The sequence below is a fragment of the Ornithorhynchus anatinus genome, chromosome 17 (assembly GCF_004115215.2).
Source record: "Ornithorhynchus anatinus isolate Pmale09 chromosome 17, mOrnAna1.pri.v4, whole genome shotgun sequence".
Taxonomy (NCBI): domain Eukaryota; kingdom Metazoa; phylum Chordata; class Mammalia; order Monotremata; family Ornithorhynchidae; genus Ornithorhynchus; species Ornithorhynchus anatinus.
The window spans coordinates 26,290,382-26,317,223 of NC_041744.1; the positions used below are offsets into that span (position 1 = coordinate 26,290,382).

At 36.8% G+C, this 26,842-nt stretch overlaps 1 protein-coding gene across 1 annotated transcript in view; it reads right to left on the reverse strand.

Moving 5' to 3' along the window:
- The window catches only part of GBE1 (1,4-alpha-glucan branching enzyme 1), a 182,242-nt gene that overhangs the window by 16,639 nt on the left and 138,761 nt on the right, over nucleotides 1-26,842 (reverse strand). Inside the window, exons 13-15 of the mRNA XM_029082122.2 lie at nucleotides 15,223-15,407; nucleotides 12,281-12,411; nucleotides 660-777 (exon numbers count right to left, since the gene is read on the reverse strand). Of these exons, the coding sequence (XP_028937955.1) occupies nucleotides 660-777; nucleotides 12,281-12,411; nucleotides 15,223-15,407 (434 nt within the window). The remainder of the gene's footprint in view (nucleotides 1-659; nucleotides 778-12,280; nucleotides 12,412-15,222; nucleotides 15,408-26,842) is intronic.

Sequence of the window (26,842 nt, forward strand, 5' to 3'; positions counted from 1 at the left end):
TACCCCAGGCCTCAGAACAGTGTTCGACACACAGTAAATACTCAGCAAATGCCACCATTATTTTACTGTGGACTCATACTGTATGCAAAAGAAAAGGGCCTTTCATTTTACCAGCTAAACAGAATATTGTAAGATATTCAGTAGACTTGCAGAATAAGGAAAGGGAAATTGGTGAATTTGATTCCAGTGCAACAGTGAGTTCTTTCAAGTCAGAGAGACAATTTCCCTAGTCTATGGTTAAGTCTTTATTTTTAACTCAGAAGCTTACCCTGATTTGTTTAAAATGGTATCACAAAAATACAGTGATCTGAGATCATGGCAGCAAGTTCACAACTATTTGGAAATTCTGCATATTATTTGCATTCAGACTCAATTCCCGTTACTGAAAGGCCATAAATAGAATTCATTTTTGAGAAAAGCCCCAGCATTAAAACCAAGTGATTTACTAAATGAAGTGGAAAATTGATATAGTCATCATTCGAAAACAACTTACTATTAACTTTAAAAAAAATACAAACTGAAAAAAATCAGCTCTACCAACCCTAACGTATTTTCTCAAGGGTTTAGTATGGTGCACTGCACACAATAAGCATTCAATAAATACCAATAATTGATGTGAATAAAACTGAGTGAATATATTCTTAGCCAGTCATACTTACCAAAAGTGAACATGGACGGCTATTATGTTCAAAGTGACCAGAGAAGAAATCTGTATTGTGGTCCAGCCTCTGATGTCCTCCATATTCTGCTTCATCAGAATCCAGTACAATTTTGAATTTATAACTTATTAAGGAATTCATAGAGCTTCAGGAAATTGGAGAGATTTTCACAAGATTTAACATACAAATTCAATCCTGGATATCCACTTAGAAGTGCATGCAGGTGATACTGAATAAACATTCATTATATAGCTTTATCAACTCTGATTTTTTGTGTTTTATATGACACACATGGTCTTAGGCTTTATTAATATTGCTCACCTGCAATTCTCCTATAATTTATCATTTATCACTTGATTTTAAAAAAATTCAGTCACCTAACACATACAATTAGCTATCTCACTGCTATTGTTATTGATATTAAATTCAAAACTGCAACAACTGTACAAGAAATAAACTGACATATTAATGAGGGGCAAAAAATTGATTTTTTTGTACATTATCTATGTTGCTAAACTCTCCCCACATATATTTGTATTTACTCATTACCAGTTTAGAATGAATATATAAACAGGCTCACATATACATATTATAATTCTAAAAGATATAGGTTCTGCATTTGTTACAAGCCTATTGCTATCTCACATGCCCCTCTCCCTTTTCTCCTTTTACCACTTTTGTTGCTCTTCATATTCCTATCCATGCCTAAATTCAGCTTCAGGGGATAGGGATCTGGGGAGCTAGAAAGTATTTTAGCTTATTGCTATCTACACTTAAGAAGCAATCTAGATGGCTGGCCTGAGCTCCTCCTCTCTCTACTCATTATTCCACCACTGGATCGACTGAAAGGACAACAGCTTTTGAGGAATAAACTCCGCTCCTGGGCATTCCATTTTCCACCCATAAGACAGTGTATATCCCATATGCCCAATCTTGGTTTCCAGAAGGCTGAGTAGAGGAGAGTAGCTCATCTGAGAAGTTTTAAAAAGCCATTCTCTCTGCTTATCTCTCTCTTTCTCCCTCTCTCTCTCTCACTCTCTCTCGCTTACACACATGGTTTTTTATATGCTTCCTGAAAATGCACTTAAAGGATATTAGTGTTTCAGACATTTGAATACAACAAAATAAAACAAATCTCCATTAATATGGAGATTGTTGGAACAGCTAGTGACTAAGACTGGAAGGCTGTTGTCTATTATAATTATCTGAATGATTTGCTCGTTATAAACAATCCACTTGGAAAACTGAAATTTCCGGATGGGCTTTCAAAACTAATGAATCAATGGTATAATTGTTTGATCCTTCATTTGATTGAGCTGTGCAGATTCTGCTAACAGGCTTGGTATGTCAGTAATGTATCATATGGTAAATTACGACTCTACCGTACTGAGTAAACTGATAAACCTATCACCTCAAGTGTCCAATTTATATTCACTTGATCTACTATATTCTTAAAAATCCATTTTTAATGGGTAAAAATTCAGCAGCCTTGAAATAAGTTCAAAATACCAGCATGCAAAATATTTGCTTCCTAACCAAATTGATACACCCTCCCAGACCAAGCCATCCCCACTTACTCTTAAGAATAGCCCCTGGTTAACCAGATCACTATATTCTGAAAAAAGATAGACAGCCAAAGCAGCTGCTCTATGGTAAAATGAAATTGTGATGCATGTGGGAAAAGAGAAAAATGTGAGTGTTTCAAGGTGGAGGGAAGAATATGGGAATGGCAAGGCAGAGAGAAAAGTGTAAAAGACAAGGAAGTGAGAGGAGTAGAGTTGCAACAGAAACTATTAACAAAGGTCATTTTAACAAACTGTCTCATATGCTAATTTGTTTTGCTAAATCAGAGTTAGATATGGTAAGTGCCAGCTTGGTATTTATGAATGTGAGAATTAAATGGGGTATTTAAATGTGAATTATAAAACAACATAAAACCAAAAGGCAAAAACTACATTGGACTTCCTGCCCTGGTTTTGTAAAGCAACAGGTGGTACCTTTCAACCTCAACTGTTTCTGTTCAAGTAGGGTTTATGTTTGCTTTGGAAATTTGGGGGCCTCCAAAGTACTCACTGAATCTAGCAACAGGTTAGTGAAAACGATCATTTGAAGCAGTATTTGATAATCCATGTCCTAAATTTTTAACCATGAAAAAAAACATGTTCTCAAAGAGACCTATGGTAATAAGATTAAAGAACAATGAGGATGTGATGGCTCTTTAATTCAATGGCTCTTCAGCTTCTCAAAAGCTGCTGTGTTTGCTCAGCCTTGTGATAGAGAGCCTGCTCAAAGTATTAAGATGTGATGCAAGAAGTACTATCATTTATATCATTCTGCTCTATCCACTTCATGCCAATTGTTGAAGCTCAGCAACTTTATTGAAAAGGTACAATCCCTGAGGTTTTACATTGACAAGCAAGGAACAGGGGGTTAGAATGACTAAATGCTACTCAAGTTGGCCAAAATAACATTTAATTAAGTACTATTTTGAGATTCAATTCTTTAATCATTCTCCCCATATGTTTACATGACTGCAGCAGTTTCCTAGGAACAGTGATCCTCAATAGAAAGATATACCAAATGCCAAAGGCAAAAAAGCTGTTAATTACAGATTCCTGTGACTTCAGTGAGCAAGTTGTCCATATAAATATCTGCAAGGATAAGAAGAGGTGCCACAAAACTAGGAGTATTTTATAGGTTTTTAATGGTCTGAAGATGAATTGAGAGCTTAGGGCTATCGAAGCATGGCCTATTTTTTTTCCTTTGTGTGTTACCTAAATTGTATTTTATTTATTGCCAACTGCAATCCAAAATGCCTTAGGATATAGCTGTACAACTTCTAAAACAGATCTGCCCCTTTATTTTATAAATATGTCTAAATTACCCCTTGTTTATTGTCATGAACCATACAGAGAACCATAAACTTCAACTTTTAGTTGCTCTCCCTGGTACCTTTCCAAACCCAGCAACAGCAAAGATTTCTGACAAGTTTTTGTATATTTTATGAACGTGGGGGTAATATCTCCCTCAGGCATTTCACTCTTTGCTTCTGTGATCTACAGTATACATTAAATTTAATAATTCATCAATGGCGCTCAAAGTCCTGATATATTTAATGATTCTTTAAAAACTATTTACTACAGTGTGATGTTATGACTAACTTAATTTTCATACAAATTATTTAAGTCCTTTTGTTAATCCAAGTTATACAGAATTACTATAACTGACTTGAAGAAATAAAGTATTTGGAAGAAATGTGAAGAAAGGTTTACCTTTTCTACTTAATGTAGGCAAAGTTTTTTAAGATTTGCTTTAATGAAACCATCCTTTTGGAGAGATGCCCAATTTTCTGCTTTTATAGTTTCATATTAAAACTTAGAATTTACTGAAGCAAGCTGACTCTTATACGAGAGCTGCCTGAGCACTTTATTGCTGAATTTGATCTTCCAAGTGCTTAGTACAGTGCTCTGCACACAGTAAGCGCTCAATAAATAGGATTGAATTGAATGAAGTTTGTGAATACTGCCTTCATTAAAAAAATGACAACTACAGATTTTAATTAAGAGTAAAACAGAAGTGCTTTTCTGTTTCTGTCAAGGATGTTTATCTCATCTACTAACACTTTGAGCTATCAACCCTGATTTCAGATAATGAAATACCTTAATCTCAGTAAGCTTGATGCCTTGACTTTAAATTTCTTAGACTAGCAAAACCAATGAACAACAAAAAAAGCAACACAAAGAACGCTTAAAACCTGAAATGTAGATACTGTTACTGCTGACAATTATCAGAATATTAAATTTTTTGAAATATTTATTTTCAGATATATCACTGGCTTACTCTTTAGCAAGCAAAATGGCATTTAAGTAAAATGTGTATTATATTTACTAATATGTATTTAACTGTTCTGCTTTGAAGAGAAAGACATTTAAGCCTTCGGAAATATATTAACTATCAATTAAAGCTTCTGTAGGCTACATTATTACATTGGATCAATTAAAATTTCTGTAGGCTACATTATTACATTAGATTCAATCTAAATCAAGGGAAAATTTCAATCTAACAAGAATATTTAGTTACAACAAAAGTTTTGGCAGGTTCTATCATGTGTAGTGAAAGGATGTCTAGGTTAATCATGGTAGTAATAATAATAATGATGGATATGGTGATAATAGTAATAGTGACATACATTAAACTAGACTTCCTTGTCTCACTGTGGACAGGGAATTTGATTACCATTTACATTATATTGTACTCTCCCAAGGGCTTATTACAGTGCTCTGCACACAGTAAGCAGTCAATAAATACCATTATCTGATTAAGCACTTATTATGTGCCAAGCACTACACTAAGGGCTGAGGTAGAAAGAGCCCCACATGGGGCTCAAAGTCTAAGTAGGAAGGAAAACAGTTACTGAATTCCCATTTTGCATATGAGGAAACTGGGGAACTGAGAAGTTAAGTGACTTGTCCAAGTATACAATGTAGGCAAGTGGTGGAGCCAGGATTAGAACCCAGGTCCTCTGACTCCCAGGTCTGTGCTCTTCCCACCAAGCAATGCTGCTTATCACAATAGACGATGATTCCCATTTTTGAAACTCGGGATTCCAGTCCACAGTTAGAACAGGGAGTCAGGCATCCTTTAAGTGCCATGCACTATCTTTTGCTGAGTTACAAAGGACTAGTTTTATTCATCTCTACATCTGTACAAAAGGGCTTACTAAGGATGGATGGGATATCTATAAAACATAATTACAAAACTCATTTGTATTACCAGTTTCTTTTTCATTAAAACTTTATGTTAGAATGCAACTTAACCGATAACTACGACATAAAATGGTTTATGGTTGCATTAACTGTGTTTTCTTTATAAAATCCATTATTCTCACAAGTACCTGCTTGATGAGGTTAGAGGATCCACTTGGCTGATATACAGTGAACAAAGATTCAAATTAGTACAAACCCTCAGCCAGTATCTGTTTGCTGTTTATACAAATGCTTAGATAACCACAGCTGAATTAGGTTCCCAAACACTTAATGTTTATTAAATATTATAACTGCAAAGAAATACACAGGATTCATATGAAAATTAGATATAGACACCAATTTAAAATCACTGAGATTTCCAACTACAAATGCAAAGACTGATTGCCTTTTTTTTTTTTTTTTTTTTAAAGTCAGCCAACTTGCAGGAATCCATGATACTTTCAAATTGCTAACTTTCAACCAGACCTGTTTGGAGGTTTAGAAATAATAATAGTTATTCTGGTATTTGTTAAGTGCTTACTAGGTGCAAGGCACTGTACTAAGCACTGGGGTGGATATAAGCAAATTGGGCTAGATTTTACAGATGAGGTAACTGAGGCCCAGAGAAGTGAAGTGACTTGCCAAAGGTCACACAGCAGATAAGTGGTGGAGCCAGGATTAGAACCCATGACCTTCTGACTCTCAGGCCTGTGCTCTATCCACTACACCATGCTACTTCTCCACTATTCATGATGAACTCTACCCTGGAGACTTGCAATAATCCATCAGTTTTCATGTGCAAAACAATAAACAAATGTGAATTCTAAAGAATAAATCATTTGCTGGCCTAATGGAAAACCATGGGCTTGGGAATCAGAGGACCTGGGTTCTAATCACTTGTCTGCTTACTCTGAACAGGGATTGTGCTTCCATCTGTATTGTACTCTCCCAAGCCCTTAGTTCAGTGCTGTGCATCGAAGATGCTTAGACTAATCGGAGAGTTATGTACAGATTGAATATTTAGAAAAATGATCTGACCAGCAGAGTCAAGAATGAACATGAGATGAAAGAGATAGGAGATAAGAAGAACAGCAAGGAGGTTGATGCAGTAGGTCAGCAGAGAAATGGAAAAAAAAAAAAGTTTGATAGGATGGAGAGTGTAGGATTTGGAAATACTGAAGAGAAATGTTGACATGACTTGGAGACAAACCCAATACAGGAGTTGAAAAGAAGAAAGGAGTTAAGGATAATACTGCAAACTTCAGAGACGAGAAGGATAGTGATGTCAACTGCGATGGAAAAGTTAAGTTGAAGAGATGATCTGAGGGGAGAAATGAGGAGTTCAGTTTAGGACAGATCCTTTCAGGTCAGCGAGCTACTTGCTAGATGTAATGTCTCTTTTCATCCAGAGAGGAGTTCATCTATTGGCTTGTGTACCAACTTCACAGCCTTAGCAAATATTACAGGTTTTAATTTAAAGCATTTAATTTCTGTAAGGTAAGTGAACTTAAACAATAATAATACAGTTCGACAAAACCCATAAAAGGAATGGAAGAAGAATAAGAAGGATAGGCCACAAAGTTAAAGAGAAAATGTCAGTCACATTCTAAATGCTAAATATGCTCATTTGAAAAAGGATGAGATTATATTGTGGAAATAGGAGCCTTAGGACTAGAGAGTTCAAAGACAGATTTCTAAGGGAACTCTGAGGTTACAAAATTGCCCTGACGAGTAAACTTTGTTTATAATTTAGGGAACTAAATCAATTCATAACTCTTGGAGAAAACTTTTCATCTTTTTTGCCTTTCTAAAAGTCACGGAAGTGGAGACTTTAGAGCTATTGACCAGAAGGTCATGTACCCTTCAATAGCTACCATAACTTCTGGTTTGCAGTTAGTGAATTAACTTATTTTTCTCCCAAGGAGGCTTGTTGGTAGAATTAGACAGTGTTTGTCTAACTGGGAAAAAAAAAATATTTATTTGTGGAGACTTAATACTTAAAAATAAAATGAGCTGCTGTACATTCCAGAGGAAACTTAAGGAGATTGAAAAGAAAGAGGTGTACGTTCTACCTAAGACTTACCTAAGAAAAATCATGCTGCCATCTAAATGGTATCAAACAACTAAATTTGCCAAGGATGGTTTAACACAATAGGAAAATAAAGTTTGCCCAAATGGATTCAGAACATTATTAAGAGAAATGGATAACCAAAGAGCATTAGTTGCCAGTGAAGCATTCTTTACAAATTCTATTCTACTATATTCTAAGTAGCAATATCCAAAACAGTGAAAAAGAAAATTCTATTTGATAACCTTTCTCCAGTTTTGGTCTGGGTTAAAGAGCTCCATGCTTACTTAGAAGAAAGCATTTATAGTTATTAAGTATTGATTCTTCCACACATTACTAGATGCTAGTGCTGAGAGAATATATTCTAATCCTTATAACCAGAATGGAGATTGCAGGGATTCTATTCAGAACAAATCTAACAATGAATTAATAGAACTCATTTAGAAATTTAGAAACACTTCAGACATCTTGTGTGGATTTTCACATTCATAGAACAGAAAAAGGTCAAATTTCTGGGTTCAGTTTAACAACTTATTGTAGAGAACATTTAAAAGCAGTCATGGAGAGGAAAGGTGAGAGGTCCACCTCTGATATATTGTTCTCTTCCAAGCAATTAGTATAGTGTTCTGTGCACTTCATAGTAAGCACTAAAATAAAGAATACTGATGATAAAGCAGAAAATTTAGAATGAACCATATTGGTGAAGCCTCTCAATAGCCTGAAGCATTTCCCTAACTACAATGATCATTTCATTCTTTAAACAAGGTAAGAAAAATAATAGGAAGGTTGAGTGTGAAAAATATCACTTTCAATATGTGATGAAAAAGGTTAATAATTAAAAACAGGTCTATGGGAGGGGATGGTAGTAAAAATGTAAGTAGTCTTAAATTTGCAAGCAAAACAGCAAATTCCCGAATTTTATTCAGTGACTAGGTAGCCCATTTTCTCTGTTTTTTCTTTGTGGCATGCTTATTCTTGAGCACCCCAGAATTTATTTTCCCCTCCAGATTGCACTTAGCAAATGCCATAAGAATTATTGTTATTAAATGGAATCACAGCTCTTCTTCCCAAAGCCCTTCCAAAAAACCATACCCCCTCATTAATTTCTCATCTTCCCTGCTTATATTTCCTGCTATTATCTCAGCAGCACTTCTAAACTACCTAAGTACTTATGTACTCAAATCTTCCCCTACTAATTTTAACATATTTTTCATATGTGCATATAAGTTTTTCTTTTTCCTCCTATATGCAGTTTCTTCTAGACACTGTTTTTCCAGGTAGCCCCTAAGATCCTTGAGGACACAAAAATATGCCTAATAATTCAACTGCATTCTACAAAGCAATTTGTTCAGTGCTTTGCAAACAGTAGTTGTTCAGTAAAGGTTACTGATTTATTTCACTCATTATATTATAAATTATTTATTTATAATGTCTCTTTTCCACTCTAGACAGCAAGTTCCGTAAATTCTTTGTGGTCTGGGAAAGTGTCTACCAACTCTCTTGTATTGTATTCTCCCAAGAACTTAGTGGTATTTATTGAGCACTTACAAAGAGCAGAACACTATACTAACTGATGAGGTGTTCATTAAACATATTCAATCATTCAATCATATTTATTGAGCACTTACTGTGTGCAGAGCACTGTACTAAGTATTTGGAAAGTACCATTTGGCAACAAATAGAGACAATCCCTACCAACAACAGGCTCCGAGTCTAGAAGGGGAGAGACAGACAACAAAACAAGTAGACAGGCATCAATAGTATCAAAATAAAGAGAATTGTAGATATACACATATCATTAATAGAATAATAAATATGTACATATATACACAAGTGCTGTGGGGCATGGAAGGGGGTAGAGCAGAGGGAGAGAGTCGGGGCAATGGGGAGGGTAGGAGGAGCAGAGGAAAAAGGGGGCTTAGTTTGGGAAGGTATCTTGCAGGAGGTGAGCTTTCAGTAGGGCTTTGAAGGGGGGAAGTATCCTAGTTTGGCTGATGTGAGGAGGGAGGGCATTCCAGGCCAGAGGTGGGACCATCAGAATATCTGTCTTTTGCTATAACTAAATTTATTGCCAAATTGTAAGCATTTAGTACAGTGCTTTGCACATAGTAAGCACTCAATGAATACGACAATGAATGAATGGAGATAATCACTTTAGAATTGCCATACATTCTAGTCCATAGATAAAAAATGGAAGCTTTAACAAGTTCCTATGCCTTCAAAAATAAATGTGCACAAAATTAGCTAACAACATTTGCGTGAAGTAATGCCTCATTTATTATTTCTCTCTGCACAGAAGCTTTAGAATAAATAGTACGCCAATCCTGCAACTGGTAGAGAAGATGCAGTAATTTTTAATCATGCAAAATATTTTTCCTACTTTACAACTCAGCTCCAGTTCCTGGGAATAGAAATGTGATTAAATCATGGGCTCTTTATTCCAAGTGGAACTTGGGGTACTTTTCTGCCAATACCTTAGATCCTAGGATATTTAACAGACTTTAACAATGGAAAATTATTGAAAATGTCTAAGTAAAGTTTGAAAATGTACATGAAGCCACAAAAGGCTAACCCAAACACCAACTACTTTTTGAAAATCACTCTCAAACAATGCTTAGACTAAAAAGTATGGGAAGCATAGCTTACAGAAAATGCCCAAACTCTGACATTCCTAACATCGAATCACACAAATAGCTGCATTAGCAACTTATAATATATATATAAATATATATAAAAGAATCCATGGCATGTGCCCTTTCAATGCCAATTGTCTGTCTCTGCTAAAATTAATGCATTTGTTTCTCCACCAATTACCTTTCTCGTTTTCCAGGTTACATTTCTGTATAGACATGCTCTATTTCTTTACCCTAGAAATTAACCTTAACATATAAAGTACCCTGATAGAATTTGGCATTTGGCTGATCTTAAATTAAGTTCTTTGTCTTCATTTGCTGCATAAAGCATGAATTCTAATAGACAGGGACAGTTACATAACTGCACTTCCAAGCAGCCTGCAAACCAAGTACCTACAAAGCAACATCTCTGCCTTCAGCAATCACACTCCAGTGACTCATTCAAGTGACCTTATTTGCTCATTAGAAGTTCTAGGTGCAGGTTGCAAATGTCAGGGAGTCTGAATTTACATTTAAAAAACTACATTTGCAGCATTTTAATGACAATATTCCTGAGCTCTCAGGTCACATCTAACTTTATTTACTCATCTCTACCCTTGACTTCCCTATGCGGGATACCCCTTTTAGCATCACTCACCTCAACATTTCAATGTGTTGACACTTTTAAATGCCACAAGGAAAGGGGGTTTGTGATTAAGCAATCATTTCTTTCTTTGCTGCCAAATGGGATTTGAAAATAGGCATTAACTTACAGAGATCGGTTAGGAAACCTCTCTATGAAAGTAATCTGCGTATTGAAGAACATACACTTAAGACTGAAAAGGTAAGAGCTAGTGGAATTTAAGCATTTGAATCACCAATGTGTTATTTAATAATCACCACAGGAAAGCCTTTCAGGCTTTCTTTTTATAGGCAAACAGCCTTTTGTTCTTCAACAGAAAGGTGGGAAGCCAACAATAATAATTATTGTTATAATACCCTTTTATACTCAAGTTTTGGTAGCCCTTGAGAATTAAGCCTTTTACTTAAAGCATAGAATGGGTCAACAGAATTTCCTTCTTGTCCCCACCTGGTCTAGAGAGGAAATTATTTTGAGGAACCATACGAAAAACTGAGCTCAATTCTCAATTTCATTCAACCCAAAACTCCTTTACTGAAGTTATGAAGTATGAACACGCTAGGTATGAACACGCTAGGTATGAAGCTCTGAATGTGAGCCTACAGAAGGGTACATATTCTCAGTATGTTCCCCATGACCTATTTGTAAAATTAGAGGTAGTAAAGCCAATGCAAATAAATGCATTAACAAAATTTCCATAAAAATAAATCAAGTGAAAAAACAAGGTCCTGTAAATCTTGAACATAAGGAACATCACGATTTACCCACCTGCATGCTCAGAGTTCCTATCTCCACAATGGAGACAGCACAGTCTATTGACTTCCCTCAGAAAGTACTGTTATTATTGCTGATAATAATAGCAATAATGATAATGCTAGGCACTTACTCTACATGTCAAGTACTGTAGAAAGGGCTAAGGGTAAATGCAAAATAACCAGGTCAGACACAAACCTTGTCCTAGATGTAGTTCACAATTTAAGGAGGAGGAAGAATAGGTATTTCAATGGTATTTTACATGTAAGAAAACAAACACACAGAAGTGACTTGCCTAGAGTCAAAGAGCAGGCAAGTGGCAGAGTTATGACTAGAACCCAGATCTTCTGACTCACAAACCCATGCTCTTTCCACTAGGCTACACTGCTTCTCAATTTAGAAGTGTACTCTCATGATTCTCAAGAATAGAGAGAAGAATCCTATGCTGAAAAAGTTAATTTATTCAACTGTATTTATTGAGTGCTTACTGTGTGCAGAGCACTCTACTAAGTGCTTGAGAGAGTACAACAACAAACAGACACAATCTCTACCCATAACAAGCTTCCAGTCTAGAATTGTAGCCTTATGGCCATCAAAACTACGTAAATAAATAAATGAAAAACCTATGGATATTAGTTGACATCTCCAACTAGCCCAGAAAAACTACATTAATACTCACCAGTGACAACTCCTTAAGAAATACAGATGCACTATTTCCGGTAAAGGGAGGAGCCCTTAGATGAACAGAAAGGCATTTCAGGTCTCTCTCAGCATCTCTCTTGTCTTAGTAACAAAAAGGATATTTTCCTGGTGATGATGTACCCACTCTGTAGTCAGTATAGCTTTTTACAGGATGAAAATTGAAAATAAAAAGGAGATTTGCCCTCTCAAAAGCAATGATCTTATTCTCTTCATGCTTTTCACTCACATATGCCTATAAAAAACAAAACAACACAGCAAAGGGTTACATTTCAATCCCTTAAAATTAAATTATTTTTAAATAGGGGAAAAAAGTAGTTTTTGACATTTATTTTTTCCCAATAGCCATCATCCTATTCGATGAGCCTGAAAACACTGCTAAAAACGATTTTAAATGTCACATTTTTAAACAGGCATTAAAATTTGGCATTGTAATTTATGCAGTCTTGCAACTTGGGTTTAAAAATATCTTAGCCTGTGATTTTTTTTATCCAGCTCAAAAATGTTCACAAATCACTAGTACTCTTATCAGTAACTCATCGATAATATAAAGAGCATCAAAAGTTCTCAACAACTCCAACTTTAAGTATTGACCTCTTTTCTTAAATTTTTATAAAAATATTGATGGCCACCCATGTCGTTCTCGATGTTATCTTTTTAAGACTGTGGGCATATCCTCTATGGATAATCTTGCAAGACTGCATTAAATTAAGATTTTAAGTCAATAGAGAGATTTGAACATTTTCATACAGCCATAACATGGGCTAAGAGTACCTCAAGTCCACAACGTATTTTTTGAGTAATGGTCAGAAACTAGATTTGAGAAAAGGAATCCAAGATGAGGATAAATTAGAACAGCTTGCCAAGTTTTCCATTCCAAATTATATTGCATTTTTCCTTTAAGAGCTGCCTATATTCACTTCCTAATGAAGCAACAGTTCAATTTCAAGAAAAACACTATTTTGGCTCAGCTGTTGAAAATGGTATTACTGCTCTGCCCTGCTTATTGTTCCTAATTTGTTCTAAGAAAATGGAGTATTGAGAAAAAAAAGTGTTCAAAAGAGTATACTTCTCTATAAGAAATAATCTAAAATGCATGAATGTGTTGCACAAAGATCCTGAAATTAACCAAGACATTAATGAATATATTAAAAGTCAGTAATTACAACATAATAAACATCTCACATGATCAAGCTGCATGGCTTAGTGGATAGTACTTGGGCCTGCAGTCAGAAGGATCTGGTTCTAATCCCAGATCTGCTATTTGTCTGCTGTGTGACCTTGGACAAGTCACTTCACTTCTCTGGGTCTTAAATTACGTTATCTGTAAAACGGGGATTAAAATAGGGGCCCCATGTGGGACAGGGACTGTGTCCAACCCAATTTGCTTGTATCTACCCCAGGGTTTAGTACAGCGTCTGACACATAGTGAGCACTTAAATATCACAATTATTATTATCAAATTTCAATACAAATATTGCCTAATAATGAAATATTTCCAATTACATTTTTTGGTGTAAACATGCAAATACATTACTTACCCTTCAAGCTATTTTTTTATATTCCATTCAGACACAAAGCCTCTTGGATTAACAAAACTGCCTGTTGTCATTAGCTAATGCTAAACTGAGATGGGCTTTGATCACTCTGAGTTAAAGTACTTCATAGAGAGTGCTTCAGACAGTTATCTTCAAGTGAGAGAGTGTTGTTCATAATTCTGGTATTAAAATTTAATAGCACTGAAATACCTTTAGTCTGTAAATTTGCTGTAGGCACCAAATGTGTCTGCTTATTGCTGCATTGTACTCTCCCAAGCGCTTAGTACAGTGCTCTGCACACAGTAAGTGCTTAACGAATACGACGACTGACTACTAAAATAAACATGCTATATTAAGGGCTGGCTTTAAGGGGGATTTGGGAGGATTTATTTAGGACAAATATAAGTCAGTACATTTTGTCCTCTTAATTATTCGGCCTCCAACACATGGTGGATGATCTTAGCTCTTCTTGCTGCACAGACTGGGCCTGCTGTCTCAATAGCTGACATTCCTGGGTGGTCAGAAGTTGCTGCCCTTCGCCACAAGAGTTGCAGTGAGCAGGGCTTGGCAATGGCTTGTTTAGCACTGCCAGTTATGCTCATCACTGTGGATCACTGCCAAAGTGCAGAGTTTTCTAGCTTGGGTACTCCACCATGCTAGCTGTTGGGACAGCATGAACAAACAGAAAGAAAATTCAACTTTCCTGCCAAAGTTGGGTAGCACACCCAAGATGAAAAACCTACGTGCCTTTCTGCTAAGGGCATCTGGGTTGTGATACAGGGTTGTGTTGAAATTTGGGATTTGTAATGAAGACCAGAACATACCTTTATAATATCTCACAGCTATTTAAAATAGAACTGTAGAAATGTAAATATGTGTCCTTCTAATTTAAATATACCAGTAACACAAACAGGCTAATTTTCATGGAAGAAAATCAAAAATCCAAAATATACCTACATAGTGTGCACCTGTTAATTCTTCTAAAATTTACTGAAAATGGACAAACTAGCATTAGCAGTGAGTCAGCTTAACAAAAACTATACACTGACATGTGGTTATAATGGCAACTAGAAAAGGGACAACTTGGAGACTCAGAGAAAGAAAAAGAAAAGAATAAAAAAGCTACGTCACCAAATGTGTTTTCTCTATGACAATGTAATTATTTATATAAAGAGGAACAGTCAAAACAATTAAGATGTTTCCACAGTAATTTTCAGAATGGATTTCATGTTGAGTTTTACTTGCTTATTTTAACCAATTTGAAGTAAAATTACAAATTAAAAAAGAAAATTCCTGGGAAGGTAAGCAGGACATTAGGTCTAAGATTTTTCAGTATCTGCAGGAATGACTTCAGTGACATGTTTTGACAATCTGAAGTAAGTTCCTGGGTTTCACAAAGCACATAAAAGTGCTGTTCAAAATTTCCGCATGAAGATTTAAAACAATTACCATTCTAACCATGTACACAACCAGTGACTACAACATAACATTAACTGTATGTCGTTTACCTGGGGAGCTGAAAGCCAGCCACATCTTTCTTCCAATTTATTCATATCTCTGTCAAAGGCATTCAGGAATTTATAGCGAAGCAGCTCATCATCAGCTAAATGAAACTGTCTCCTGGCATAATGGTAACTCTCATTGTTTCCTGCCCTTGGGAAGTCTAACCATTCTGGATGGCCAAATTCATTACCTGCATTTAAAAATATTAATTGGCAAATGTGAGACATTTAAGCAAATATATACATAAAGATGAAAAATGCGAGTTTACCAAGGCTTGGTAGATGTCCACTGCAAACAGAATTTTGAACCCATTTTCTATTTTTTGCCACCTCTTCAAAGCTATGTCTTCTCTCCAACCTATTTAGTTAACTGGGTAACAGGTGCAGTATAAAGTTTCAAACCAAAGATAGTGTGATGAATCAGCCAAACCCAGATTTAGTGAAAACAAACAATGGTTATTTTGAAGAATCCCTCAAGTTAACTAACATATTTTGGGGAACCCACTTTTGCCTATAGTTATTTCCCCCAGGATATGGAGTATTCCAATTCAGGACCCCCACTTTGGGGTTCAGATCATTTAGGATCCTTTTGGTGTTTTGATTAATTTGAGCAAGCTTTGGGGGAAGTGGGAGGAAGAAGTAGAAAGGGCCAGTACTTCCCCTCATCCAGAAGACCTTCAAAACCCAGCTTTCCAGGACATTGGTGTCAGTAGTGGATTCTCTGAAACCTTCCAGAGTCATCATGAGGATCCTCAAACCACCAAAGAAGATGAGTTGAAAACACTATTGTAGAGAGAAGCTTTCTTTCTGGTGATTTTTATTTACTCTTCCCAATTATGGCTTTTCTTCCACAACCATGTCATTGAGATTTCATGTTCCAGTTAGGACTTGAATACTCAGTGATTCACCACCTTTGTGTAATGGGGAGATGTTTTAATAGCCTAGTGCCTTGAATATTTTCAACTATGAAATCCAGGTTTTTCACTCTGAAAACTAAATTCTTAAAGTTTTTGGTTAAAACTGTAGACTGGAAAGCAAAGTAATTGGTGATGGCAACCAGCTCCTCTTCCTGTTAGTAGAGATAGATGAGAATGACTGTCCACAAATATCACATTTTCTCTCCAGTCCACATCAATTTCCACTGACTTGTCAACAGTTCCACCAATGAACCTGCCCCAAGGACTTCACTTGATTGACAGACTATTTCAACACTGCTACCATGGGAAGCTGCCCAAAATAACAGTCCGTATGTGTGTGTAAAAATAGTTCAACGCCTTCTGGATCATCATCACGTTGGCTCGATATCAGCATTATGCCACTACCCGCAGAGACAACAAAAGGGAATGGTCACAACATGCTCCCTGTCCGTGTCCCTCTGAAAATGGAATAAAACCAAGACTTCTCCCCATCTCTGCCCCACAGCAGCCTTGGAATCTGGATGGAAGAGCTGCTTCTAATTCACTACTTTCCCAGTGACTCAAGTTAAACAAGATCTGCCATCTCTTAGATTGCCTGATCTGCTGCATGCACAGAGCTCAGTTGGGGTTTGGCTCCCTAATCATTCAGGTTTCAGCTTATGATCCAGGAATCAGGAAGCCACTGAACCAGGACTTTTCCTTGGCAGACTATTTAAATAGCAGTAAGTCAAGGTCCACAAATGAGCACCAACTCTCTCTTGCTATCAGAATTTCCAAACCCTGAAAATGATGGCTAACTCTACTGGAAAAACTGTGGGGTGGGGTGGAGTGTTTGAGTGACTGTGTCCCAGATCCTCTCCTTCATGAATTACTACCAATCTCAACTCTGGGGGGGCATTTTCCAAAGGATCATTTGAAAGGCTGGTGGGCCACTGAAGTTTGCCAATCTAACAGCTCACAGGGAGTATTGTAGGGACTGCCTCAAAATGAGAAGCAGATACTCAAGAGTGCTTTCTCCTCAGAGTGGCCACGGACAACACTTTGGAATGTTGGAAGCATATTTAAGTCCCACGGTACTTACGTACATAGCTGTAATTTATTTTAATGTCTGTCTCCCCCTAAATACTACTGACTCCTTGTGGGCAGGGAATGGGTTTACCAACTCTCATACTATATTCTCCCAAGTGCTTAATACAGTGCTCTGCACACAGTAAGTGCTCAGTAAATTTTACTAATTGATCTTTGTTGACCTGGAACTAAATAAGTATTATGTGTCACACAGGTTACATGGTATTACATGGTCATTACATGATCCACAATTTTTTTTTTCCAAAATTCACAAAGCTTTAAGTGAGTCCCGAGTGTGGAGGAGGAATTCCTTAATCCAGAGCTACTGCACTCTCCTTTCAGGTACTACTTCTGATTCACTGGAATCTGCAGAGGAAAAGAATTGGAGGGAGGATGCCTACTGGAATTAAAAATCACTGAAGTACATGGTGCTCCAGCAGTATTGGACAAGCCTAGGCCATATGAAAACAGGATTCCTGTTTATAAAACCAGATGAATGGTCACCCTATATTTTGGGCCCTATGGAGGAGAAAGCCTAGAGCTGATGAATGGTAAGGGTGAATTTCATCTCGAGGCACCTCTGCCTGAAAAAGAAAATCTGTAGGGATTCAAGGATAGAAATACCAATGTCCAATATCATTTTGCATAAACTTCCTTGATTTAATTTCAAGTGCCATAAAACAGTAGAATACAGTGGTGATTTGGACAGAAAAATACATAAATTAATAAATTATTTTGCTATTTTACTGAATTTCCTGTAATAATTGCACTTCAAAACAATCCCTGAAAGATGAAATTACTTATTCTCCTTTACTGCATATTTATATATGACCATGACAAACAATAGTATCATTCTATGAAAGCTTTCTTTAAGTTTGAAAATTTAAGGCCTATAGACAACTCACACTCCCAAACTGAAGAGATCATAGTAAGCTAGATACATACAGAGCTCTTTTATCAAAATTATACTTGAAACAACAGTGACTGCATCACAAGGTGGTATTTAATGACATTTATGTTCACTTTCTCATCATGGATTCTTCAAGAATATATCATTTTACTTTTAAATTGTATCCATTTTTATATGTTCAATTCTGGGGATTAATAATCATGGAGAACTAATTAAGTAGAATCAAATTGAGAGATGATAAGTAACTTTTAAGTGCTTAAAAAAGAGAATAAATGGAAGCTGACAAAAAACTAGCAATCCAAGTCGACTGAGGCACGGAATGGATTTTAATCTCAATTTTCTTTACCGTGGCCACTACAAATAACATTAAGAAGAAAACCTTAGTATTCACACCAGGAAAGTACTGAAACGAAACCATTTGGGGACAAAGAAAATCATGATAAATGTAAAACTTGCTGAAGAGGTTAAAAAGGTGATAAAGTTTTTCTGAAAAAATCTAATATTTTTCAATGAGAGGCTTAGGCTAAAGTGTGCGCTAATAAAAAATGTATATTGTCTAGAAATGGGTATAGAAAATTACAGCAGAGAATGCATACTAAAACAACTATACAGTGTCTCTGATTATTATCTATTTTGAAGCTAGGATGACAAATGGCAATTAAATTTAATGTTGACAAACCCAACATTTCATTTTACATTTGGCTCCAAGCCATAAACAAAGGGACAAAATAGATGCAACTGAATCACAGCAAGACTTTCAAAGTGACCTTGGAACAATATAAGACTACACTTAAACAGAACAGAGAAAACTGAGGTGCCTTTCAGAGTCTTGCAGAACTCAAAGCCCTCATACCTAACAAAGAATAATACTCTCATTAAAACAGGTTAAGAATATTCTCTTTAGTGGTGGCCTACAAATTACTTAGTATTTGTGACAGCACTTGAGATGGTACAGTGAAGAATGGCCCTAAAATGATCTTATAATTTAGAGCTGCCATGTGTAATGTGAAGATGGATAAGAAAGCTAAACCTACTCAAGTGAAGGCAAAGGGTATAAATGATTCGCTTTATCACAGATATAAGAATAGAAAACATCCAGTTGAATTAGCAGTTGGTCTTGAAAAAATAAAGAATGCTAGATAATAGTAATAGGAATGTTACTTTCAAAGCATTTATTATGTGTTTAGCACTGGGGAAAGTAAAGAATTATTAGACTGACCACAGTTCTGGTACCACACAGGGCTCCCAGTGCAAAACAAAAGGAAAGCAGGTATTTAATCTCCATTTAACAAATGAGAAAATTAAGGCACAGAGAAGTTAAGTAACTAGGCCAATTCACACAGTAAGCAAATGGGAGAGCTGGGATTAAAACCTATATTTCCTGACTCCCAATCTTGTGCTCTAGTTACTAGGTCACACTTAAAAAAGGAATTAAAAATGTTTTTTTGACAAACCCTTCCATCTTTGAATGCATCACACCACAATAAAAGGGCATGAAGGATTGCTAGGACCTAACAAGAATTGAAGTTAGGTGATTCATTATGATCTCATGATCTATAGTCTCTGAAAGGTTTAGTTCACACCCTTTGCTTTGGCATTCGGCCCCAAAGAAGAAACCTACCAAAAATTAAAAGTAACTGAACTCAACACAGGGTGATTTACCTGAAAATGAACAATTCAAATTAGATAAAGGACATTTTCAATGATCCTTCATTTGACAATGCTCCCGCTTACTGATACCATAACTAAGAATCACATACAAGAGAGAAGGAGGGAGGAAGGAGCAAGAGAGAAGGGACAAGGATAAAGAAATAAGGGGAGAAAGAGATGGTATAATTCCTTCAGAAGAGGAGAATATCCAAGTCTGTCTTTGGCTTTGGTTACTTTTTTCATTTAGGAGATAGCAGCTTCATATCTCTCTTGAAATAATTCACATTACCTAGATGGTCATGATTCATTCCCATCTAAATAACAAGGCCAGAACTGACACTTTGAAAATTGCAAATGCTAAGAGCACTTTGAATACAACTTTAAAAACCAAGAAACAGGTGACTAGCACTGTTATGCTTAATTAATAGTTGCAAAAAAACTACGTGCTTAGGAGCACTCTTTTCCTTTCCATTTCCTCTAGAAACATCAACATTCATGTCTAGTTAATTGTGAAAAACCTCTAAGCACAGAAGTACTATTGGGATTTCTTTCCCTGTAATTAATTTTTTGGTGTTTGATGTAAAGGTCCAAACTATAAATTGACAAGAAGCCAGCTGGTATAGTGATGAATTGCAAGACAATACACCTAATGAAAAGCCCCAGCTCTGTTAGCTGAACATTTTGATTAGTGGGTTTTTGTGTGTTTTGTTGCTCTAAACTGTAATGCATACTAATTTTACCTAGGAATTAATTAAAGTCTATCACAGTTTCCATGCTGTGGACTCTTTGTTGATACCAAGTTTGTGTCTGTCTATATGAAAATTCTACTGAAAAATGGAAAAACAGCTAAATATTAATCCCCTTCACCATGCTGAAAATATTTTCCATAATAAGTATTCTAAATCTACTTTAGATACTAAATGGTTCTTTTTTTTTTTTGGTAATTTTGTAAGATTCTATACTGTAGTTAGCAAGATAGGTGCTTTTTTTCCACTTGGGGTTTATAGTATTCCAATTTTCAGTTCAAAGACTAATATTGCTGTCTGGGGGCAATAGAAAAATTATTGTAGTATTAATGAAATAAAATTAGGTATAGGCTTCAAATTTTGGGGTGATGCCAACATATATCTTTTTGAGTTGTTCTGGCCAATATACATTGCTGACATACCTGGGGAAACAGAAGGAAGGTTCTAAATTGAACTGTACTCTCCCAGGATTCAAGTCTGATTAACTCGCCTATTGCTGATGGCTTTTTCATTCATTCATCCATTCAATCATTTTCATTGAGTGCTTACTGTGTGCAAAGCAATGTAATAAGCACTTGGAAAGTTCAAAAATAAATCGTGAGATTGCCTGCCCACAATGAGCTCACAGTCTAGAGTGGGGGAGATAGACAGCAATACTACAAATAAATAAAATTACATATTTGCACCTAAGTGCTTTGGGGCTGGGAGTGGTGAAGAGCAAAGTGAGCAAGTCAGGGTGATGAAGAAAGGAGTGGGACATGAGGAAAAGTGGGGTTTAGTCTGGGAAGGCCTCTTGGAAGAGAAGTACCTTCAATAAGGCTTTGAAGTGGGGAAGAGTGGTTGTCTGTCAGAGGATAGAGCACGGGCCTGGAAGTAAGAAGGTCATTGGATTCTAATCCCGACCCACCACATTTGTGATGTGTGACCCTGGGCAAGTCACTTCACTTCTCTGTGCCTCAGTTCCCTAATCGGTAAAATGAGGACGGAGACTGAAATCCTCACATGGGACAGGGACTGTGTCTATCCAATTTGCTTGCATCCCCCCCAGATCTTAGTACAGTGCCTAGAACAGAGTAAGCACTTAAATACCACAATTTTTATTATTATTAGAGGAGGGAGGACATTCCAGATCTGAAGCAGGATGTGGGCCAGGCCCAGTCTGCATATTTAGGTTGGTCTCACATTGAATGTTGCGAAGACCACTAAATTAGACCTTGCCGCCTTCCTTGTATCTTGTTGTGAGAACATTGTACCTCAATGTTGAGTCGTGGTGCCATTGTTTTAATTTTCATATCCAGGATATGGTGTAAATCACATAGTTATCATTATTACAACTACTGTCATTATTATGGCATTTGATAATAATAATAATTATAATAATGGAATTTGTTAAGCACTTACTATGTTCCAAGCACTCTTCTAAACATTGGGGTAGATAAAAGGTAATCAGGCTATCCCAAGTGGGGCTTACAGTCTGAATCCCCATTTTCCAGATGAGATGACTGAGGCACAGAGAAGTTAAATGTATTGCCCAAGGTCACACAACAGAAAAGTGGCAGAGCCGGGATTAGAACCCATGTCCTCTGACTCCCAAGCCCCTGCTCTTTCAACTAAGTCTCGATGCTTCTCTAAGTGCTTGCTATGTATCTAGTACTATCAGAATTATGTACCAAGCACTGGGGTAGAGTCTGGCAAATCTGATAAAAAACAGTCCCTGTCCCAAATGGGGCTCACAGTTTAAGTAGGAGGGAGACAGGAATTGAATGCCCATTTTACAGATAAGGAAATTTAGACACAGAGATGTTAAGTGACTTCCCTGAAGTACACAGCAGGCAACTAGAAGAGTAGGGATTAGAACCCAGCTCCTCTGGCTCCCTGGACCATTACTCCTAGTTCAGCTTTGTCTGGCAGGAAACATTCTGAATAGGCTTGCAAGTTGCCTGAGATTTTGACTCAAAACAAGCACCAGGCAGTAGGAGAACAATAAATCATCATTAAGCCACCTATCTCTTTATGCCGAAGTACTTCTTCATCCCAAAATGTTTTTCCATATACCTGCTTCAGAAAGGGGATACCCCACATAGATAAGGATGAATGTCACTAAAATCCAAGTTAGCTATTAATGATGTACGAGGAAAAGTGGTTCTGAAGTAAAGAGTAACAAAAAAGCCTAATTCAAGTATTCTGCAACTTTTATTAAGCTCTTTTCTAAATGAGCTTCCTTTGTTCTTTCCCCTTCCCATTTAGAACTTTTATTAGCTCAGTTCTAAATGAGGAAAACAAATACAAGAATAGATAACAGGATTTAAGTAAAAAAAATAGCTAGATAACAGGTAAGGGCTCTAAGATCCATAAGGGCAGCGATTAAGTCAACCAACTCTATTGCACTGAACTCATCCAAGAATTTAGTACAGTGTTCTGCAAAAAGTAAACATTCAGTAAATACCAATGACTGATGAGAAAGGGCACAGTGCTAGTTAAGAGTCCTAAAGGTAAAAGGAAAATTATATTATAAGGTTTAAAAAATGCAACGTGATAGTTTAGGAATTTCTTAGCTAATATGTAGTTGTTGACAACACAACAACTACTGACTTAATTAGAATAACTCTAACCCTCAAAAAGAACTGAGCAACTAGGAATTAAAGATACCCCTGTTCAAGGTAATTATTTGAAACAATCCCACCAGCTTGTCCAAAGAGCCTGAAGACACAAAGGGTCCTTCATTACACACAAAGAGTACTAATATTGGTGTCAAAACTGACACCAAACAAAGCTATCTGGTTGCTACACAACTTGGGCTAAGAGTCTGCAAAACACTTTTCGATATTTCTCCAAACTTCTTCAAACTAAAACAGTCTAAACAGCCAATAAACCTGTCAAGTACTGGGGAAAAAAGTAGAACTTTAAACATCCCAAGTGACAGATGTCAAGACTCATGAATATATACATATTCATTACCCCACAGACACTACATTACCAACAGGGAGTATTTATTCTCTTTTAAAATGTTGCAGAGAGACCCACAAAAATGAATCATAGTGTTTACAAGCATATGTTGAAAGGAAAGGTAGAGGAAACTGGGGGAGGTGTTCTGCTACATATGGTGGCCTCTTTACAGTATGGTAAGCTCCCATTAACTAGGTTATAGAAATAGGCATCTTTATATGCCATGATTCCTTCAACTTTTTTCTGAAAATAAGTACCCAATGCTCCAAAATATTCCAGTTAATTACCACATTCACTGATCTATTACAGTTCCCGAACATACTAAATTTTGAAATGAAATGTTTGTGAAAAATTAAGTACTTAGTTGACCGAGAAAGGAGAGAAGGCAAATAATCTCAGTTATTTTTTCCAAGTTAAGGTTTTGAGGTGTCACAATCCAGTGTCCTTGGAAGTGGACTCTTCACTTGGAATAGGGAGAAGACAAATGGGGATATTGGACAGAGATGGAGGTAGGGTGTGGAAATAAGCACAATCTCTCCTAAACTGCTGTAGGTTTAGTCCACAATTGACTTAGTCCTTTGCTGTGACTGCATATGTGCTATTGGATAGGAAAAGAAGAAAAAAGGAAAGGAGCTGGAGGAAAAAGCTTACCAATGAAAAGAGTTGCCTTTTTTATACAATAAGGAATTTTCCTAAAATAACATTTTGTTGGCCAATGGGGAAAACAAATCTAGAAGTGCTTAACATGTCTCAAACCTCCCAGTAAAATCCTATATAGACACTCGACCTTCAAAAACTGCATTACTATGGCATTTAGACTGAAAGCTAGTTTTCGGAAAGGAATGTATCTATGAACTCTCTTATATCGAACTCTTCCAAATGCTTAATTCAATGTCCCGCACACAATAAGTGCTTAATAAATATTATTGATGATTTAGGAAGAACAATATTTTGGAATTTTTTGAGCCTTTTTTCCCCTTTCTTTTGCTGGCACAGTTGGAAGGTGTATTTTAAGTGTCAGCAGTGATGCAAACAGGCACAAAAAGACAAGATTAAGACGGATCAGTTTGATGAATATTTTAACAGTGGACAAACTGTCATAATACATTGAGAAAGAAGATTGGTTCCAACAAAGTTTCAGACAACTTTTAAAAATTGTTGTCAGGGAAATGGAGAAATCATTACTGTAAGTAGGTCAACATTCTTTGACTTCAATATTAGGAACTTCATAATCCAGAGTATTGCCAAAAGGTTTTAGGAAGTCTAAGGTCTATCAAATAAATTGATTTAATCAGCTGAATATTTTTAGCTCATTAAAGTTCATTATGTCTATTTAAACCAAAAACTCTCTTTGCTAGAAAAATAAACTAAGTCCATTTTAGTAGTAGTAGACAGGCAATGTAGCCTGCTGCAAAGAACACAGGTCTGGAAGAAAGAGAATCTGGGGTTTTAATTCCAGTTCTGCTACTTGCCTATATGACCTTGGTAAAAAACTTAACTTCTGTTCCTTCACATCTCTGCAATTTGCCCTTTGTTCTCCAGCCATATTACTACCACACTGATCCAAGCAATTCTTATATCCCACCTTAAGTACTGCACGAGGCTCTTCACTAACCTCCTTGCCTCCTGTCTCCTCACTAAGTTCAGTTCATGCTCTCCCCCTCCTTAATCAAGAATAGTAGTTACTGAATGTGTATTGTGTACAGTGCACTTGGGAGAGTACACTAAACAGTTAGTAAATTCATTATCTGCCTACAACTTGTTAAAAACAGCATTCTGAGCATAGCAGCTTTTGATCTAAATGACTCTGTTTTTGTCTCAGGAAGTCCCCCATTTCAGGTGGGATGTATATCACATCTGCAAATTCCAAATTCCGGGGGACAGGAGATTGCTTCTTTCCCAAAACAGATAAGGCCTGCTTGGACAGGAGATTGCTTCTTACCCAAAACAGATAAGGCCTGCTTGAAGAGTCTCTTTTGTCATTGAAGAAAACACATTGTCCGAGTTCTTTTGTGATTGGCTACTTCTCCTATATGTTGCAAATAAAGGCACAGCCAAACAGGAGAGGGGGGCCCTTGTGTCACTCGCACCTCTCCGGAGGTGAACGGGCACTCGGTCACCTTCCTCCCTTTTCTGATCTATCCAACACTGTCTCTGAGTGTTACTTTCCTTGCTTGCGTCACCACCTTGGGTTCGAATCCTCACTGCCTTTTAGTTCCATTCCCTTTTCGAGTACACAACTCAAGAAGTTTCAGTGGTTATCCACCTACCTCCATGTCAAAGACAAACTCCCTATCAGCTTTGAAACACCCCTAAGCTTACCTTGCTGATTTCTTACTACAACCCAGCCTGCACACTTCACTCTCCTAATCCCAACCAGCTCACTGTACTTAAATTTCATCTTTCTCACTGCCAACAACTTGCCCAGGTCCTCCCTGTCCTGGAACTCCTCCTTTCATATCAGCTGGATCACACCACTACTCTCTGCACCTTCAACACCTTATTAAAATCACATATCTCCAATAAGCCTTACCCAACTAAACCCTGATTTCCCCTACTACCTCTCTCCCACTCTGTCCTATTCAAGCCCTTGATGTTCACCCCACTCTCGACCCCAGCATTTATGCAATTTTCAGTAATTCATTTTAATGTCTCATTCTGCCTTTCGACTGTAAGCTTCAATGAGGGCTGAGAACATGTCCACCAACTCTGTTGTACTCTCCCAAATGCTTAGTACAGCAGTAGGCACAAAGCAAGTTCTCAATAAATACCATTGATTGAGTGAGCCTCAGTTATCTCAAATCTATAATGGGGATTAAATACAAGCTCTCCCTCCCACTTAGAGTTTAAGCCCCACATGTAACAGAGACTGTGCCCACACTACGTACACTGTATCCACTCAAGCACTTAGTATAGTACTTGAAACAAATTTTAAGTGTTTGACAAGTACCACAGTTATTATTAGTAACAATGGCATTTACTGGGTATATACTGCATTTAATGCTTGAAAAAGTATAACGAAAGGGCACTCAAGCTACATGGTGACTGGTTTCCTTCTTCCAGTCTCCTAATGAAAGCAGTTCTGAGAACACAGGCACCCACATACGGCTGTCACATTAACACAATCATTATACAAAGTCATGCTGAAACATTTCTGGTTTTCTTTGATTTTACCCTGTCCCCATTTTGTCCCACAGGCCTTCTAACAACATCTGTTCAACTATAACTTTCTGTGACTCTGCTCAGCATCTACAGTGCAGGGTTTTAAAAAGAGTGGGAAATCTGCTACTGTAGAATAGTATATTCTACTATCAAATCTTTACTTCATCATCCTCAACAATTAAACAAAACACCCATACTAGGCAATTGGAGAAATTACTGTAGAAGTT